This window comes from Hemitrygon akajei, chromosome 9, assembly GCF_048418815.1.
Source record: "Hemitrygon akajei chromosome 9, sHemAka1.3, whole genome shotgun sequence".
Lineage (NCBI taxonomy): Eukaryota > Metazoa > Chordata > Chondrichthyes > Myliobatiformes > Dasyatidae > Hemitrygon > Hemitrygon akajei.
This window is the reverse complement of record NC_133132.1, coordinates 44298036-44316301: the sequence shown is the minus strand read 5'-3', so window position 1 is coordinate 44316301 and position 18266 is coordinate 44298036. Positions and strand designations below refer to the sequence as shown.

The window sequence follows — 18266 nt, the reverse complement described above, 5'->3', positions numbered from 1 at the left end:
ATAAAAGTTGCAGATCAAATGTGTTCTTTATTCTTGCTCTACACAGACAGGAAAGATGGTCATTTTGTTTGTTGTGCTGATTATTTTTCTATCATGGTGTTGAGGTGGAGGAGAAGGAAACACAGTGGAATTGAAATCTGCATTGGCAACTCGAGTTTCAAAGTTCAAAGTAAATTTATTATCAAAGTACATGTATATCACCAGATACCACCCTGCGATTCATTTTCTTGTGGGCATTCTCAATAAATATATGGAATAATAACCATAGCAGAATCAATGAAAGACCGCCCAACTAGGACGTTCAACCAGAGTGCAGAAGACAACAATCTGTGCAAATACAGAAAGAAGAAGAAATCATAATAAATAGATAAGCAATAAATGACAAGAACACGAGATGAAGAGTCCTTGATAGTGAGTCCATTGGTTGTGGGAATATTTCGATGATGGAGCAAGTGAAATTATCCCCTTTTGGTTCAAGAGTCCCTGATGGTTGAGGGGTAGTAACTGTTATGAACATGGTGGTGTGAGTCCTGAGACTTCTTGATGCACCATCAATAACTCTCGGAGACGTGAGGCGAGATATAGACTTTTATTGGCTGGAAGAAAGAACAAGCAGCAAATGATCTCCACACTACATCCTGGAGACTGAGGCCGGGGCTGTGTCTCCAATCGCCTTTATACTGGGGTCTGTGGGAGGAGCCACGGTCTGTGGGAGGAGCCACAGGAGCAGTCAGCAGCGGGGGGGCTTGTCCAGACAGGTATATGTAGTTCACCACACTTCTGTACCTTCTTCCTGATGGCAGCAGAGAGAAGGGAGTGTGGCCTGGATGGTGGGGGACCCTGATGATGAATGCTGCTTTGCTGTAGGTGTGCTCAATGGTTGGGAGGGCTTTACCCGTGATGGACTGGGCCGTATCCACTACTTTTTGTAGGATTTTTTCCCTACTATTGTGATTGAGGTGAGGTTTAAGGAGGGAAAGCATCACACTTCTCACCTCTGACATCTGATAAGTGGATAGGATGTGATAGCATTTTCAAAATGTGTGAGAAAGAGAAATTAACACAAGAGCCATAATGTGGATGAAGGGGGACAATCGTGAGAATGGAAGGAAAAGAGAGTAGAAGTAGGCCACGTCAAATCTGCTCTGTCATTCAGTATGATCGTAGCTGATTCTCACCTGGCTTCTTCTCCTCCTGCTCCCAAGCCCATAGCCTTCAAACCCCTCATCATCCAAAATATAGCTTTTTAATCCTTACAGTGATCTAGCATCCACAGTTGTCTAGCGTAGACAATGCCAGAGATTCACTAATCTCAGCATGGAGTCCTATACACTGGAATTTTAAATGACCACCCCTAAACCTGTAACCACGTGATTCCACCACTAGTGGAAATATTTATGACTTCTGGTCTGTCTTGAACACTATGATTTTTTTTGTGTTTCAATAGTATCATCCCTCAAACTCCAAATCTAACCTGATCTTCGATGTTCAAAGTAGTCATGCTCCAAATGGACTGCCCAAAGTCTGTTGAATTTTCAGTCTTCAATTAAATTGCTCCGGAAAGCTGAAAAGTGAAATTTAAGATAAAAATCAGAGTGTGGATAAGGGAAGTGATAGAAAAAAGAAAGCAACAGGCACTGGCTTCAGAAATAGGACAAAGGAGATGTCTGAAAGATGACTGTGTCCACTTCAGATGCCTAAACTTCATTAAAGAATAAGATGCTAACTCGATTTGCCAACGGTGTATTCTAAGAATTACCAAATTGTTTTGCTCTTCACGTGGGTTATACCTTTTGAATTCTGCCGACAGTTACCTCTCATGGAACCAGTCCTTCTGTTTCTTATTTGCTGTTAAACTCTCACCCTGTTCTGATAAAGGGTCTCAGCCTGAAATGTCGACTATGTATATTCCCTTCTATCAATGCTGCCTGACTTGCTGAGTTCCTCCAGCATTTTATGTGCCTTGCTCTGGACTTCCAGCATCTGTGGAACCTCTCGTGATCGTGAGGTCGAGAGCTTGTATATTTGCGTGACCACATTACCAGGCACTTATGGTGTTTGAACCGCCCTACGGATCCTCATGCCTACTTCTTGCTGGCTGCCTAGAAGGATTGCCTGTGCATCATGTGATACAGGCTGGTTTGCTCAGATATGCCTTTGCCAATTGTCATATGGATGACCAAAGCAACTTTATCAATCCTGAGGTTTGTTAACTGAAAAGCTACAATTGTCAAAGGAGGCAGGAGCCTATAAAAGGAGTTGTTAATGTTTGTAAGTGGAAAATCAGTAGTGGTTGAAATTCAATACAAGACTGTCTGCTTTGTCTGAAGAAACGAGGATGTAACAAGTATTTGTCAATGATGTAGAGAGAGTTAAAAGTAACATTCACAGGGATTGTGATTTGAATGTAAATTTATTAAATCTTTAGAACGCAGCGTATACACTCAGGAGTCCACTTTAGTAGGTACCACCTGCATCTAATAAATTGGTCACTGAGTGTACGGTCGTGGTCTTCTGCTGTTGTAGCCCATCCACTTCAAGGTTGGAGGTGTTGTGCTTTTGGAGATGCTCTTCTGCACATCACTGTTGTAATGCATGGTTATTTGAGTTACTGTTAGGCTATCCTCCTGTGACCTCGCTAATTGACAAGGTATTTTCATGCACTAAACTGCTTATTGTTTTCCACACCATTCTTTTTAAACTATAGAGCAGGGGTTCCCAACCTTTTTTATGCCATGGACCCCTACCATTAACTGAAGGGTCCATGGACCCTAGGTTGGTAGCCCCTGCTCTAGAGACTGTTGTGCATGCAAATCCCCGGAGATCAGCAGTTTCTGAGATACTCAAACCACCCTGTCTGGCACCAACCATCATTTCACAGTCAAGATCACTTGGATCACATTACTTCTCCATTCTGATGTTTGGTCTAAGCAACAACTGAACCTCTTGACTGTGTCTGAATGCTTTTATGCATTGAGTTGTTGCCTTGTGATTGGCTGGCTAGATATTTGCATTAACGAGCAGGTGTAAAGTGTACCTAATAAAGTGGCCACCAGCTGTTAAACTTTATGTTTCCAAAGCTTCATTATACTATTCTTCTTTTTTTCTTTTAAACTTTTTTTATTGCGTTTTCAAGTAATTACAGAAATAAAAGTATATGAAAAATATATATATTACCCATCCCCCCCTCCCCTTGAATAAATTTCTTCTCTTAATCCCTGATGCTAGACACCTCAGCCACCCAGCAACACAGGAGTCTATCTGGTAAATCTTTACTACAGTCCTGTTTTCTCAAGGACCAAAGGTTGCACTAATGCTAATTATTTTGAGCTTCTCATTCGCTCTAAGCCAGTATTTCTGTGTAGTCTCTGAAATATTTGCTTAATTCTATTGTCATTTTTTTATTGCCCAAACCGTCTGTAAGGTACCAATTCTGACTTTTGCTAATCTTTTCACTATTACATATTGATAGAGGATTGTGCGATTTTGTTTCTCACTAGACTGCTTTCATACTCAACTTTATCTTTCCTTATTCATGTCTTGTTGCACATTTTCTGAATTCTGAAGTCTTCTGAATCCTCAGGCTTACATCATAAGACTTACTTTGATTTAATATTACCTGTAAATTCTCTTGTTTGCTATGAACCATTTTTCCTATCAGATTTTTGATCCTTAAAAGAGGTGCATTTTTTAAAACGCATATCTCAATGAAAGTTGGGAGTACAGAATTTTAGAAGAATTACCTCCCTACTCCAACTTCCACAAGGTAAAGGCACTTTGAGAGACAGTAATTTTTTTGTGCGTAGACTTGGAAGTTTTGTAGATTTATAATAAAAATCACTTTTGCTGATGAGTAATTTGCTCAGGGGAGCCAATAATCTCTAAAATATGAACCAAATAGAATTAGAGAGGTAAAAAGCAATCTTTTCTCCCCGGGTACGAAGGTATACTAAAGCTTAACATTGATCTCACTTCCAGCCATCCAATGTTGAATTATATATGAAGTAGAGAACAGAGGCTTAAAAATTGTTAATAAATGCTTACAAACAAAGGGCAGTAGCTGTATCATGAGTATGGACTAACAAAATATATTGTTCACATTATATCACGTAAATTGCATTACTGTTTATAATTCATGATGTTGAAAGTCGTCAACTAATAACAATATTTTCATCAATGTGGCTTTCATCGGCTTTAAGAATAAAAAATATTGCAGCAGATTGCAATGTTTAGTCCCTGGAGTGGTCACCTAAGGTTCTTAACTGCCCAAACAGACCTGGACCATGTGTGGAGCATGACTTTCCAAGCCTTCATGAAGGTGATGGGGCCTTTAGTGTCAGGTTGGCTTTGTGCTAATTGGCTTTGACAGGTGACAATGCTGAGGTGGAACTTTATTTTCCATTAGAGATTGTAAACTTGTAAATATCTCTGGTATTCAGGAATTTTAAAAAACAATTAAAGTTGAAGTAAATACTTGAGAAAGTAAAAAAAAATCTTTGAAAATAAATCTACAACAATGAACAAAAGTAAAATCACATTCTTAAAACAGAAGTTACTTGCCTTGGCTCCCCAATCTGTCAGTCATGGATCCCCAGATAGCATTGGAAAAAGTTCCCCAGGTTAATGCTGGGAAATCTCAGCAAGACTGAGTTGTGCTGCTGAACTCCAAGTGGAATCCAACAGTAGACAGAGCTAAGTGGTTGATGCCGGGCTATCTGTTACTTCTGAGTGTTTCAGAATTCCACATTCAACAGCATACGGATGGAAGTCTGAAGCTGGAACATGATCATCCTAATTGAATCTGCTGACTCCAGTCGGTAAGGTGCTATGTCACTGAGAAGGAAGATGGGAGTGAGCTGCTTCAGACTGATGCATTCCCCGTGGGGAAGGGATTCCAAGAATTCTATTAGGTAGGGAGTTCCAGTATTCTGATTCAGAATTGAAGGAAAGGTGATATATTTCAGAGTACGGTGTGAATTTTGTGAATAAAAATACTTTGTTTTTTTTTTAAGAAGAGGTTATTCTGGTCAGGGGCCTGCTATAATACAGCACTTGTGTTTGTTTAAGGTGCTGTGGTGCAGACTGATGATAACAGAATGACCTTCTAATCTATTCTTGCACTACAGGAGCAGAATTAGATTGGATACTACTGTCTGTCTAAACTGGACTAATCCAGAACAAGTCAGACTGAACTTTAACTGTGCAACCTCACCTCTGTGAAAGAGTGCTCTTTCTGTCTAGCAATGCCCGCCTATACTCAAGCTTTTGTCGACTCTGGAGCAAACTTCCCTTCTCTGGTCTCTCATCTTCCACCTTTCACTAACTAACCTCACCAAAATATACTTCCTTATACTTTGTTCTATTTCCTCATTACCTCAGTGTCAGTCCCAGAACAGTATAGCACACTACAGGCCCTTCAGCCCACCTTTTAACCTACTCCAAGATCAATCTATCCTTCCCTCCCACATAGCCCTCCAATTTTTTCATCTATGTGCCTAAGATTCACTTAAATGTCTCTAACGTATCTGTCTCTGACTGTGACAGTGCATTCCACACACTTAATATCCACCTTAAAATAATGCCCTTTCACATTGGCTGATCTTGCGGTGAGAAAAAGCCACTGGCTGTCCACTCTATCAGAAGCAGAATCAGGTTTATTATTATCACCGGCACGTGTCGTGAAATTTGTTAACTGCAATACATAATATAGAAGAATAAAAATAATAATAAATCAATTACAGTATACATGTTTTGAATCTATGTGCAAAGAAAAAAATATATAATAAAAAAGTGAGGTAGGGTTCACGGGTTCAATGTCCATTTAGGAATCAGATGGCCGAGGGGAAGAAGCTGTTCCTGAATCGCTGAGTGTGTGCCTTCAGGCTTCTGTACCTCCTACCTGATGGTAACAGTGAGAAAAGGGCATGCTCTGGGTGCTGGGGGTCCTTAATAATGGACAGTGCCTTTCTGAGACACCTTGAAGATGTCCTGGGTATTTTGAAGGCTGGTACCCAAGATGGAGCCAACTAAATTTACAATCCTCTGCAGCTTCTTTCAGTCCTGTGCAGAAGTCCCCCCCCCCCCCCCATACCAGACAGTGATGCAGCCTGTCAGAATGCTCTCCATGGTACAACTATTGAAGTTTTTAAGTGTATTTGTTGACATACCAAATCTCTTCAAACTCCTAATGAAGTATTGAATTGAATTGAATGATCTTTATTGGCATTATACATAGATACAATCAAACTCTGTTTGGCTTCCTCTCAGGCAATCAAACAAAGTGGTAAATAAAAACAAGACAATAATAGAAAAACAGTATTAAATAGATAAATAGCAGAAAATAAGTTGCATCAGCACCAGAATATCACAGTAATGCACAAAGTGCCGTTAGTGCAAGTATTTGAGTCCTTGTGTGTGCTCACGGTTTCAGTCATTGTTCTGTGGGAGTGGTGTGATGGAGGCCACAGCTCTGGGGTAGAAGCTGTTCCTCAGTCTATTTGTTCTGGTTTTTAGTGTCCTGAACCTTTTGCTGGACGGCAGCGGGTCAAACAGGGAGTGGCCGGGGTGTGTGGTGTCTCTGGTTATGCTGATTGCTTTCCTCCTGAGTCTGCTGGAATAGATGGTGTCCAGTCCTGGGAGCTCCATCCTGACAATTCGCTGGGCTGCCTTCACCACACGATGCAGGTCTTGTCACTCAGCGGCTGTGCAGCTGGCATAACACACTGTGGTGCTGTTGGTCAGGATGGTTTCAACTGTGCTTCTGTAGAAGTTAAGCAACAGCTTTTGTGGGAGTTTGGCCTGTTTCAGCTTTCTGAGGAAGAATAGTCTTTGTTGTGCCTTTTTTACAAGCTGCAAGGTGTTGGTGGTCCATGTCAGCTGCTTTGACAACATAACTGCAAGGAACTTTAGGTGTTCCACACATTCCACTGCCTCTCCATGTATATGGAGGGGGTGTGTACTTCGTCCTTTGATCTCCTGAAGTCAATGATCATCTCTTTTGTTTTAGAAGTGTTAAGGACCAGGTCGTTGTCCTTACACCACTCCATCAGATGATCTACCCCGAGCCTGTAGGCTGTTTCATCCTCGTCCGAGATCAGACCAACCACTGTGGTATCGTCCGCAAATTTAATTATGGAATTGGAGGTGTAGATGGGGGTGCAGTCATGTGAAGGGTGTGTAGAGCATAGGGCTCAGCACACAGCCCTGCGGGGTGCCTATTTTTAAGATGAAGGTGGTGGAGGTGTGCTGACCAACTCTGACTTGCTGTGGTCGGTCTCTGAGAAAGACAGTATAGTTGCTGTTTTGACTTCTTTATAACTGCATCAATATGTTGGGACGAGGTTAGATCCTCAGAGATCTTGACACCCTGGAACTTGAAGCTGCTCACTCTCTCCACTTCTGATCCCACTATGAGGATTGGTATGTGTTCCTTCGTCTTACCCTTCCTGAAGTCCACAATCAGCTCTTTCATCTTACTGACGTTGAGTGCAAGATTGTTGCTGCGACACCACTCCACTAGTTGGCATATCTCGCTCCTGTACACCCTCTTGTCACCATCTGAGATTCTACCAACAATGGTTGTATCATCAGCAAATTTATAGATGGTATTTGAGCTATGCCTAGCCACATAGTCATGGGTATAGAGAGAGTAGAGCAGTGGGCTAAGCACACACCCCTGAAGGTGCAGCAGTATTGATCATCGAGATGGAGGACTTGTTATCAGCAATCCGCACAGATTGTGGTCTACCGGTTAGGAAGTTGAGGATCCAATTGCAGAGGGAGGTACAGAGGCCCAGGTTCTGTAACATCTCAATCAGGACTGCGGGAATGATGATATTAAATGCTGAGCTATAGTCAATGAACGGCATCCTGACATAGTTGTTTGTATTGTCCAGGTGGTCTAACGCCACGTGAAGTGCCATTGAGATTGTGTCTGCCATTGACCTATTGTGATAGGCAAATTGCAATGGGTCCAGGTCCTTGCTGAGGCAGGAGTTCAGTCTAGTCAAGACCAACCTCTCAAATCATTTCATCACTGTAGATACTGTGCAATAGTCATTAAGGCAGCTCACATTATTCTTCTTAGGCACTGGTATAATTGTTGCCTTTTTGAAGCAAGTGGGAACTTTTGCCCGTAGCAGTGAGAGGTTGAAAATGTCCTTGAATACTCGTGCTAGTTGGTTGACACAGGTTTTCAAAGCCTTGCCAGGGTTCTGCCTTGTGAGGGTTCACTCTCTTTAAAGACAGCCTAACATCAGCCTCTGAGACAACGATCACAGGGTCATCAGGTGCAGCAGGTATCTTCACACCTGTAGTAATACTCTCCCTTTCAAAGTGGGCATAGAAGGTGTTGAGTTCATCTGGTACTGAAGCATCACTGCTATTCATGCTATTGGGTTTCGCTTTGTAGGAAGTAATGTCTTGTAAACCCTGCCAGAGTTGTCGTACATCTGATGTTGCCTCCAACCTCATTCAAAATTGTCTCTTCACCCTTGAAGCAGCCCTCCGCAAATCATACCTGGTTTTCTGGTACAGACCTGGGTCGCCAGACTTGAATGCCACAGATCTAGCCTTCAGCAGACGACATACCTCCTGATTCATCCACGCAGGTTTCAATGAAGTCAGAAACAACTGCAGCAAACTCATCCAGATTCGGAGATGAATCCCTGAATTTGGTCCAGACCACTGATTCAAAGCAGTCCTGTAAGCTCTCCTGTGCTTCCCTCGTCCATACCTTCTTGGTCCTCACTACTGGTGCTGTAGTCTTCAGTCTCTACCTATACTCAGGGAGCAGAAGTACAGCCAAGTGATAAGACTTCCTGAAGCGAGGGAATGGAATAGCACGTTAGACATTCTTGCTGGTGGTGTAACAGTGGTCCAGTGTGTGTTTCCTTTGGTTGCAAATGATCGTAATTGCTTAGTGATTTTGCCTCTTATCATGTTATATACCTCTGTCAAGTCACCTCTCATCCTCCTTCACTCCAAAATCTTGCTTACTGGAGCAACCTGCTCACCAAAGCAAATTCATTGACACATCCTTCTAGTTCTACCCTGTTCACTGTCACTTCTTCCTCTATCCCCTGAATCATTTGGATCCCTGACCGTAAAAGCCCTACTTTTGTCCCACTATCAATCTTTATGGTTCATTCCATCTCCATGAGTGAAATGCTTTAAAAATCTTTCACATTAAAGACAGTCTATAAATGCTGTTGTTATTGTAGATCTGTTATGTTTACTTTTTCTTTCTTATATTGCATTTAGCATGGTAATTTTGACACCATTTGTCCAACTTAGTTCTATGTGATTGACTTTTCTGTGTCCTTGCTGGTTTCTCAAACTCTAAATTATTCAAAATGAAAATATCTTCAAGAAGACCTCATAGCAGAAAGGTTGGAGAGAAACCAAGCTTGTTCAATCCCCCGTCAGGAAGGAGTCACGGCAGAGCGTCTTGGTGCAACGTTTCTTCAGTCAGAACACAACTAGACTTTGACAGTGTAGGTGGGAATTCATTATATTTAATGCTCTGTAAGTAAGCAGTTGAAGTATGGGAAATATATTAGTTTTAAGTCACCCTGAACTTCGAGGTCACGTGTTAGTGACGATTGTACAGAAGAGACAAATGGTGAAAATATGAAAAGGTAAATCTTATTGCATAAGCTGCTAGTGAGAATGAGTCTTTGGTTACATGAATCTCCTCTATTTTGTCCATTATTATAGTATAGTGTTCAAACTCAGTCATTGTTTCCAACAGTAAATTGAGAACAATTTGATATTTTAAATTATGAAGGATTGTGACAGAGGTTTCAATTTCAATGATTGTAGGATTGAATGCTATATTGATGATTAATTATGTTTTTTTGTGAGACTGTGTAGTGCACCCCAGAGTATATGATTATGGCAAAGGTTATGCTAATGTTAAATAATAAATTGAGTAGGTGGCGAGAAGAGGAATACAAGAGCAAGAGATTAGTATTGTAGACGGTAAATTGGATAGGTTGAAAACCATTTCCTTTTGCTTTATCTGTATATAATTGCAGAGACATTTAAATTTGCTGAAATTCTTAATTACAGGTCTTCTCTGGTTTTAAAATAAAGCAAACAATGTTGGAAATACCAGCCAAACCAGACAGCATCTTTGGAAAGAGAGTCACTGGACCAGTTCTGATGAGAAGTCATTGACCTGATATATGGACTGTTTACTCTTTCTGCAGATGCTGTCTGCCCGTTTGCACATTGGCTGTTAATCCACCTTATGTACTTTTTCATTGCTTCTATTGTATTTCTTTATATTTACTGTGAATGTCCGCTGCAAGAAAATGAATCTCAGATAGTATATGGTGACATATGTACTTTGGTAAATAAGTTTACTTTGAACTTTGAGTGTACCAGGGATCAATGTTGACAGCAATAATTGAGCGTAAATGGGATTGAATTCAGAAACCTATTGTAAATTAATAAAATTTGCAGACAGTGCTAAACTATGGCAGACAGATTAGCAGTTCCATTATTTGCTCGAGTAACTATGTAGGGAATTAGACCAGCAGGAATTTAAAAGTCTATGAGAAAGTTGGGCAACCTCATGAAAAAATATTAAAACAGCGATGAAGTTAAAAGAGATCTATGAGAAGTGGACTGAATGTGCCTTCTAAGATTTGTGGTTCAGCATATCCAACAAACAGAGATCAGCAATCAATAAATCTAATTGAATGTTGACCTTTACAGCTGAAGCAATAGCATACATATCAAAGGAAGTCATAATGAAAATATATAGTGCTCCAAGACTGTATCCAGTGTTGATATCGTATAGTACTATGTTCACCTGTTTACACTTGCCATTGCCTCAGAAAAGCAGCCAATTTAATGAAAGACCCCTTCCACCTATACATTTTCTCTTCTTCCCCCTTCCATTATCAGAAGGTAAGAAGCTTGAAAATGCACACCCCTGTACTCAAGGAGGGCTCCTGTCCTGCTGTTAGAAAACTTTTGAATGGACCTCTTGTAGATCAAGATGACTTCTTAACCTCACAATCTACCAGTTTATTACTAAGGCCCTTGTGCCTTATTGTCTACCTGTACTGCACCATTCCCTGTAACTGTAGTTGTAACACAATATGCTGCATTCTGTTATTACTTTCCCCTGTAGTGTTTGTGTTTTGAAATGATGAATGGCTTGCAAAACTCAGCTTTCCATTTTATCACATTCGTGGTATGTGTGACATTATAAACCAATACCAGTTCATTTTGCTGCACACAACAGAGACCAAGATGAAGCACTGAGGGCAAGATTTAAGCACCTGAGTTATGATGGGTAACTGAAAACATTTGGATATTTCTCCTCGTAAATGCTCTCCCAAGACGTGACCTTGTGGAGTTTTGTATTTACTTGGCATGACATTATACAGATGGAGTACAAAACAGATTTCTTGTGAATGCAGAATAATTGGGCCAGGACATGAGATCTTGCACATTTTACGATGTTTTTATACATTGTAAATTCCTTTGCCAGAGTCACAATGGTGACTACCTGTGTAAGCTTGGTATTCAGTTCTTACACTGTCCCTTCAGTGAACACACATTAAGGATGTAATCCACTTTGGGCCTTCGTCAAAGATGTACACAACAATTTCTGTGGATGGTGAGATTTACAATTCACTCCTCTGCCAGAAAAACAGGTTTTATCTTCACTAAGTATATTCTACAAAACTGCTTATTGATATCTTTAGTCCCAAGGAAGGCCCTCAACCAAAAACATCAACTCTTTATTCCTGTCCGTGGATGCTGTCTGACCTGCTGAGTTCCTCCAGCATTGTGTGTGTGTGTGTGTTGCCTTGGATTTCCAGCACCTGCACAATCTCTTGTGCTTTTATTTCTTTAGTAATGTTTAAAGACACACTGCACCAGTCACTTTTCTAGTCTATCCTTGTCTCCCCACTGCTGCATTTTCTACTTTCTTGCTGCTCTACTTGTTACGTCCCTAGCCACATTGCCATCTTGCCAAGCACCTCATTAGCTCCCTTTCCCTGTCTTTCAAGTTTTATTTGAATAATCCACTCAAAAGTCAACAGTCACCAAACCTCCTCCTGATTGTCTTTTTTAGATGAAAATCCATTCTTCAAACAGCCAAGTTTGGGTTGTTAATGCCACAAGCATCAAGACCTCAAAAAGACCAGGGCATGCATTGCAAACATGGGCAGGCAGCCAGCAGCACAGGTTTGTGTGTGTCATGGCTTGGTATGACAACTGCTCTGTCCATGACTGCAGGAAACTGCAGAGTGTGGTGGACACATCCCAGAAACCAGCCTCACATCCATGGAGTATGTCTATACTTCTCACTGCCTCAGTAAAGCTGCCAACATAATCCACCCACCCTGGATGTTTTCTCTCTTCTCACCCCTCCCATTGGGCAGAAGTACAAAAGCCTGAAAGCAGATGAGGGTTATGAATAAGGTGGATGTTCATAGTCTTGTCTCCAGGGTTGGGGAGTCCAAAACTGGAGGGCACAGATACAAGTGAAGAGGGGAGAGATTTAAGAGAGACCTGAGGTGATTTCTTCACACAAAGGGTAGTGAGTATGTGGAATGAGTTGTTAGGGGAAGTGGTCGGGGCAGGTAAATTGCGACATTTAAGAGGCATCTGGATTGGGTACAGGACATGCAGGGGACAGACTAGAGGTGTAATGGGCAACTGGAAATTACAGAGGGGATGCTGCAGTAATTGTGGACCAGTTAGCCCCATGGTCCTGTCTCTGTTACTCACATAACACCAGGCTCAAGGACAAATTCTACCCCTCTGTTACAAGATTATTGAATGGTTCCCTTGTACAATAAGATGATCTCTTGAACTCACAATCTACCTCCCTATGATCTTGTACCTTACTGTCTACCTGCTCTGCACTTTCTCTGTAGTTGTTACACTTTATTCTGCATCATGTTATTGTTTTGCACTGCACAGCCTCGAAGCACTGTGTAATGAATTGATCCATATGAACTGTATGGTACATGTGACAACAATAAACCAGTGCCAATTCCAAGGTATCTGGGTTTAACTCTAATTGCATAATGCCATGCGCAATCAAATATAAAGACAGCTGGACATTATTGAACGTCCTTCTGGCAGCTCCTGCAGCCAAGCTGGTGCCAAACGTATTGCTTCATCAGCTTCCCTTTGGACTACACTGGTGAAGCCGAGAGGGGCATCTTGATGACTGGGCATCTCAGGATCGCCATACCTTCTGCCTAGGCTTGTGATGATGATCAGCACCCATTGTCCTTTGAGAGAGACGGATGCCAACCAACCACAGTTCCAATTATATTTCATTTTCTTCTTGTAATACAGAGTAGACTATGTTGGTGTTGTGGCTTTGCTTTCTATAAGTTGGGCTATTTCTTCAGCTCCCACCCCACCCACCAATGCTTTAGCTCATACAGAAGTGCAAATAGATCCATCGTGCATCAAAGGTACCTGCAGACTGCATCTACGTTGCTGTCACTGACTCTGTGAGGTCTATGAAGTTAACCTGAAAATGCTGAAGATAACAAAAAACAAGCAAAGTAGAGACAGAACCAAACATTATTACTCAAGAAACTATAGGCAGTCTTCGTGATATCAAAAACATATTTGTCTGTCAACTTTGTTGAGGGTCAGAACCATCTTTACAATAATCACCGTAAATTAAACCACACTTAATCTTCAGAATTATTTCTTTCTTGTCCATGATATATGTGAAATACTGCTGAGAGTATTAAAATTGACTTAACTCAAATAATTTACTCTCAAAGCTAAAGAACCTGTTTAAAATAATGTTATTGTAAGCCCTGATCTTATTTTGGATGTTCCTTCAAATAGTTTAACAAATAGTCTTTTGAATTTTTTCTTGATCTAATTTTAATTTTTCTATGAAGTCTTTTTGTAAAAACTTCAGATTTCCTGGAATATTTATTTTTCTGCACATCTCATGCCAAATAAGTTTTCTAACAGCAGCCTGTCTGAAAGTTCATAATAATGCATCTTGACAATTGTTTGTAAAAGCTTAGCTTTGTGAATGTGAACTTTCAAAACCTATTGATTGAACCAATGAATATATTTATTTTCTTAAACTTGTTAAAAAAGGAATGTATGCTAGTGTCATTGTAAACAGTGTTTTTATATATGCAATAGATGAAGTATGTATTTTTCTCATATTTTGTGTTTTTTTTTAATTTCTGTAGTTACGTCAAATAATCAAGGCTGGAAAAGGTGTGAGTTCATCTTTTGAATTATGCCATTACCATGGAAACCAAGCATTGGAAGCCCTAAGATGCTTTCCTACTTCGGAAGCAAGATCAACTTTGGAAAACATAATTTATGCTGTAACCAAATTCTAAATAGTGAACTGCAGTGGAAAGTCAAACTATCATAAACCCATGCAGATAAGATGTCAGTGGAACCTGCTACTTAATTGTTCTTTGAAAAATAAATTGTGATTTTAGTTAGTTCTGACTGAAATTGTGCACTGTGATGGATAAAGATATATTCTTTTAATCGCAGTGTAATGAAGCAAGTTAACGTGGCATTTTCCTCATCCTCAACTCACTCTGCAAAAAAAATTGCAGAAATTTGCAGAAAGGTCAAACAGCTTTCCCTTGTCATGCCAGAAGCATAGTAGAGGCAGCAAGGGCAGAAATAATTAATGAGTTTTGCTGCTGTGACCTCAGCAAATGGACAGGAAATAAGGCCGTATTGATTGGACACAACCATGAATGGCGCCACTGTGGTGGCCTGTGGTTTTTTTCCCTACACTTGGAGGACGGGGGTAATGAGACTGCAGGTGTTGCAAGAAACACTTCATAACCTGCCTGATAGACCTGCCATGTCAGAGTATAGTCTAATTTATCACCCATAGGGCAATTTTTAGTGTAAAGATTTCATCCAAGATTGTGCAAAAATATTGCTGTTTAAATTCCTATTTGTGACTTGTGAGAAATTATGTTAGTTTGATTTAAAAGTATCACAGAAAACCTGTGCAGAATATTATGTTCTGCACACATATAATCAAGATTTGATTATTTTTATTTTTTTGCCAGACTTTATTACGGCTAACGATCTTTTGGGGTTTTCCTATTTCTTGGGAAGATCCAATTTGATACCACAGATACTGCACTTAAAGCTGCAACAGTAAATCAATAATCTGTTTAAAATTAGTAAATACATCATTTGTTCAAGTTTATGTCTGATTTATATCCCTTAAAGTTGCCTATTGCTGTTGATGGCTCTAACCAAAGGTAGAAGGATGGTTTTATAATAAAATGCTTAAAATAAAAGCTTCCTTTCTTGTGTCTCTTCTTAAAATATAAAATGTACTTTTATCATTCCAGAAAACTGTTCTCATTCACTTCACGTTTGTCATATTCCTGCTGAGGCAAAAGTAAGTTTCTTTTTAACCTTAGGACTTGGAAAAGTCTTCAACAATGAAGCAAAAATGACAGTCGCAGTATATGGAATATCTCGACTGTAAGTTGACACTGTCTCTATTTTGTTCATAGAGATGATTTTTGTGGTTTGCATTCATGCAACCCGAGACCAACGTTGACAAGAAGGCTGAGTTTACATAAATGGTCTGGATTCGGTCTAAGCTACCTTTCTTCCTTCTGTGGTGTAATTACAGCCCAATTTTAATCTGAAGACAGCTAACACAGCAAGCAGATATTATTACAAGGTTCACTCAAATAATTAGTATGTTTACATTCTCCAAATTCTTTGCAAAAAAGGCAATGCATCACATTATTATACTCCTGTTGTTTATAAACGTCTGTATGTTGATTTCAGTAGATAAAATGAAAATAATTTTCAATAAGTATAATGTTAGTGAAGTATTTCTCCCCAATTGTGCGAGTTGTCTATCAGGTATCTTCTTTGTTGTACAGCATCATTCTGACTGCAGGCGTTTGTTTCTGAGATGTCTTGTCTTACAAACGGATTCCTTCTTTTAGGTTTAATTTGAAAAAATGCAATCTGTCTGAGTAATTGTTCTTCCTAATCCATACCCTCTACATCCAAGGCATCTCTCCTACCACCGCAGAAACAGATAACTATGTCATGTCTCATACCGATAAAGTTTTGTGCTCATAAGTGTTTATATCACTATGACTATGATCACTATGCAGAGCAAGGGCTGTGTGTAAATTCCTAGGATATGTGATTTGGCCAGTTGCTTTTAGGAACTTCAGTAAAGTGAAAATACTGATTTCCAATTTTAGCCCGTACAAAGGTTAAACCATGAAGACTTTTAGGACAAAATCCATCGCGGTTTCTTCTACTGGACCAAAATTCCAGTTTTCTTAACTTCCCAGCTTACTCTTTTCTCTTTAGTTGGCTCCCCCCCGCCCTTGATCTCTGCTTACTAGTTGAGGATTACAGTTAGCATTTTAATAGTACCAGTGAAATGAAAACTCAAAAACTTTCCTCTAACAGTTAAATAAAAATAATTCACATTGAAATAATGTCTGAACAATCCAGGCGCCAAATTATCTTTCTATACAGTAAAATGTCACTCATGCCATTTCATGGACTTTTTTTGTGAAAGGCATTTTCAATATAATGTTGAAATTGTTTTTGGAGAAGAGTAGACTTTTCACCAGTTACTCGGTGATAGAATGGGTTTGATAGACAGACTAACTCCAGAGGTGGAATGACTTATTCCTCTTCCTGCTGGGAAACATCATAATTAAAACTCTTTGACAGGCCGAGCTGCAGCAGTGGGAAAGTTTCCACTCCAGCAGAGAGTGAAAAGCAATAGATTATTCTTACTGATTTATCTTGCAAGGATTCCAGGCTATACTTCATGAACTTATAGTTATTTCCATTTGAAAAATAAATCTGCTCTCTATCTACAACCTAGTAAGTTTATTTAAAACACAGAGGAATATTTGGGCCTTGGTGTAAAATGTGCAATACAGCAGTGTCTGGTCATAGTATTCACTGTTACTAACATTAATGGAATTAGTGTTTAAAAATGGAGATCAATATGAAGGCATGACCATGTTTATTTATTGCATGTGACTGAAAACCAGCTGCTATGCCATTCTGCTTGTTAATCCATGTTTCTCAAGAAGGTTTCACACAGTAAAACAGCAGTTAATGAGGCGTTTCAGCCACTCATTGTTTTCTTAGGTAAACAGGTGGGTGCAAGGATGTCTTGGTTCTACTCAAGTTCTGTGGTTCAGGAGGCAGCTGATGAGCCCAGTGTGGAACCTGCAGACTCTACCATAGCTGTATATGACAGGTGGATTGGTGGTGGAAGCAATACACCCCTTCTGCCATTTATCCTGGGCTCTTCTGTGCTCCTGAAGAAAAGGCCAGAGATTCCCAGTGCCACCCAAAGTAAACTTTTCGCAGTGTGAGCCGTCATCATCACTGTTAAAGGTCTTGCCGTTAAGAGTGCACTCTGTCTTTACATTTGATCTCTCAAGGTGCAACACTTCACATTTCCCTGGTTTAAACTCCATCTGCCATTTTTCCACCCTTATCTGCAACTGTATCCCGCGGTAGTCTTTGCTAGTCTTCTTCACTATGTGTACAACACCACCAATCTTCATGCCATTTGCAAACTTAGTAACCCACCCATCTATGTCTAAATCCAGGTCATTATATAAATCACAAGCAGGAGACATCCAAGTATGGATCTCCATGGAACACCACTAGTCACAGACATCCAGCCATGGGCTAAGTGGTTTAATTTTTCCATTATCCAATCATGAAGCTTTATTGTTGGTTGTATTGAACTGTGAGGAGGGTTGGTAAAGGGTCTTTGAATTGCAGATGTTGGCCTTCGGGCCCATTTCCTCATAGGTATCAATGGATGATGGGTAGCTGGTCATCAGAGCAGACAGCAGAGTATATGTACAAATGTCCATGCACTGCAGCTGATGACTGAAGTTGAGAGGACCCGACTTCCTGAAAAGGTCGAACGCCAACTGAAAAAACAACAGGCCGTGGGATTATTTCTCCTGAAGTACTAAACTCCGGAGAGCAACATCTGAGAAGTGAAGCACAGGCCAGAAGAGCTCAGAGGTGCCATAACTATGACCAATCTTCAAGAAAGGAGCGAATTCTGAGTATACGTACAGTAAATAGAAGGGAAATCAGTGCAAGAGGATTTCTCTCACCACTTACTTCCTGGGTGCAAAAATCTGCTCCCTAAATCAGAGTAGGTTTATTCCATCAAGAGGTAATAGAACTTTGACTAGTGGCCAATCAGTGTTTGGGATTGAGTAGCAAGAGCAAATTGA

At 40.2% G+C, this 18266-nt stretch overlaps 1 protein-coding gene across 3 annotated transcripts in view; it reads left to right on the top strand.

Moving 5' to 3' along the window:
* Positions 1–15299, top strand: part of pdss2 (prenyl (decaprenyl) diphosphate synthase, subunit 2) — a 233442-nt gene extending 218143 nt beyond the window's left edge. For all 3 annotated transcript variants that reach the window (XM_073055871.1, XM_073055869.1, XM_073055870.1), the window contains one exon: positions 14208–15299. In XM_073055871.1, coding sequence (XP_072911972.1) covers positions 14208–14363 — 156 coding nt within the window. In that variant the 3' untranslated portion in view covers positions 14364–15299. The remainder of the gene's footprint in view (positions 1–14207) is intronic.
* The last annotated feature ends 2967 nt before the right edge of the window (positions 15300–18266 follow it).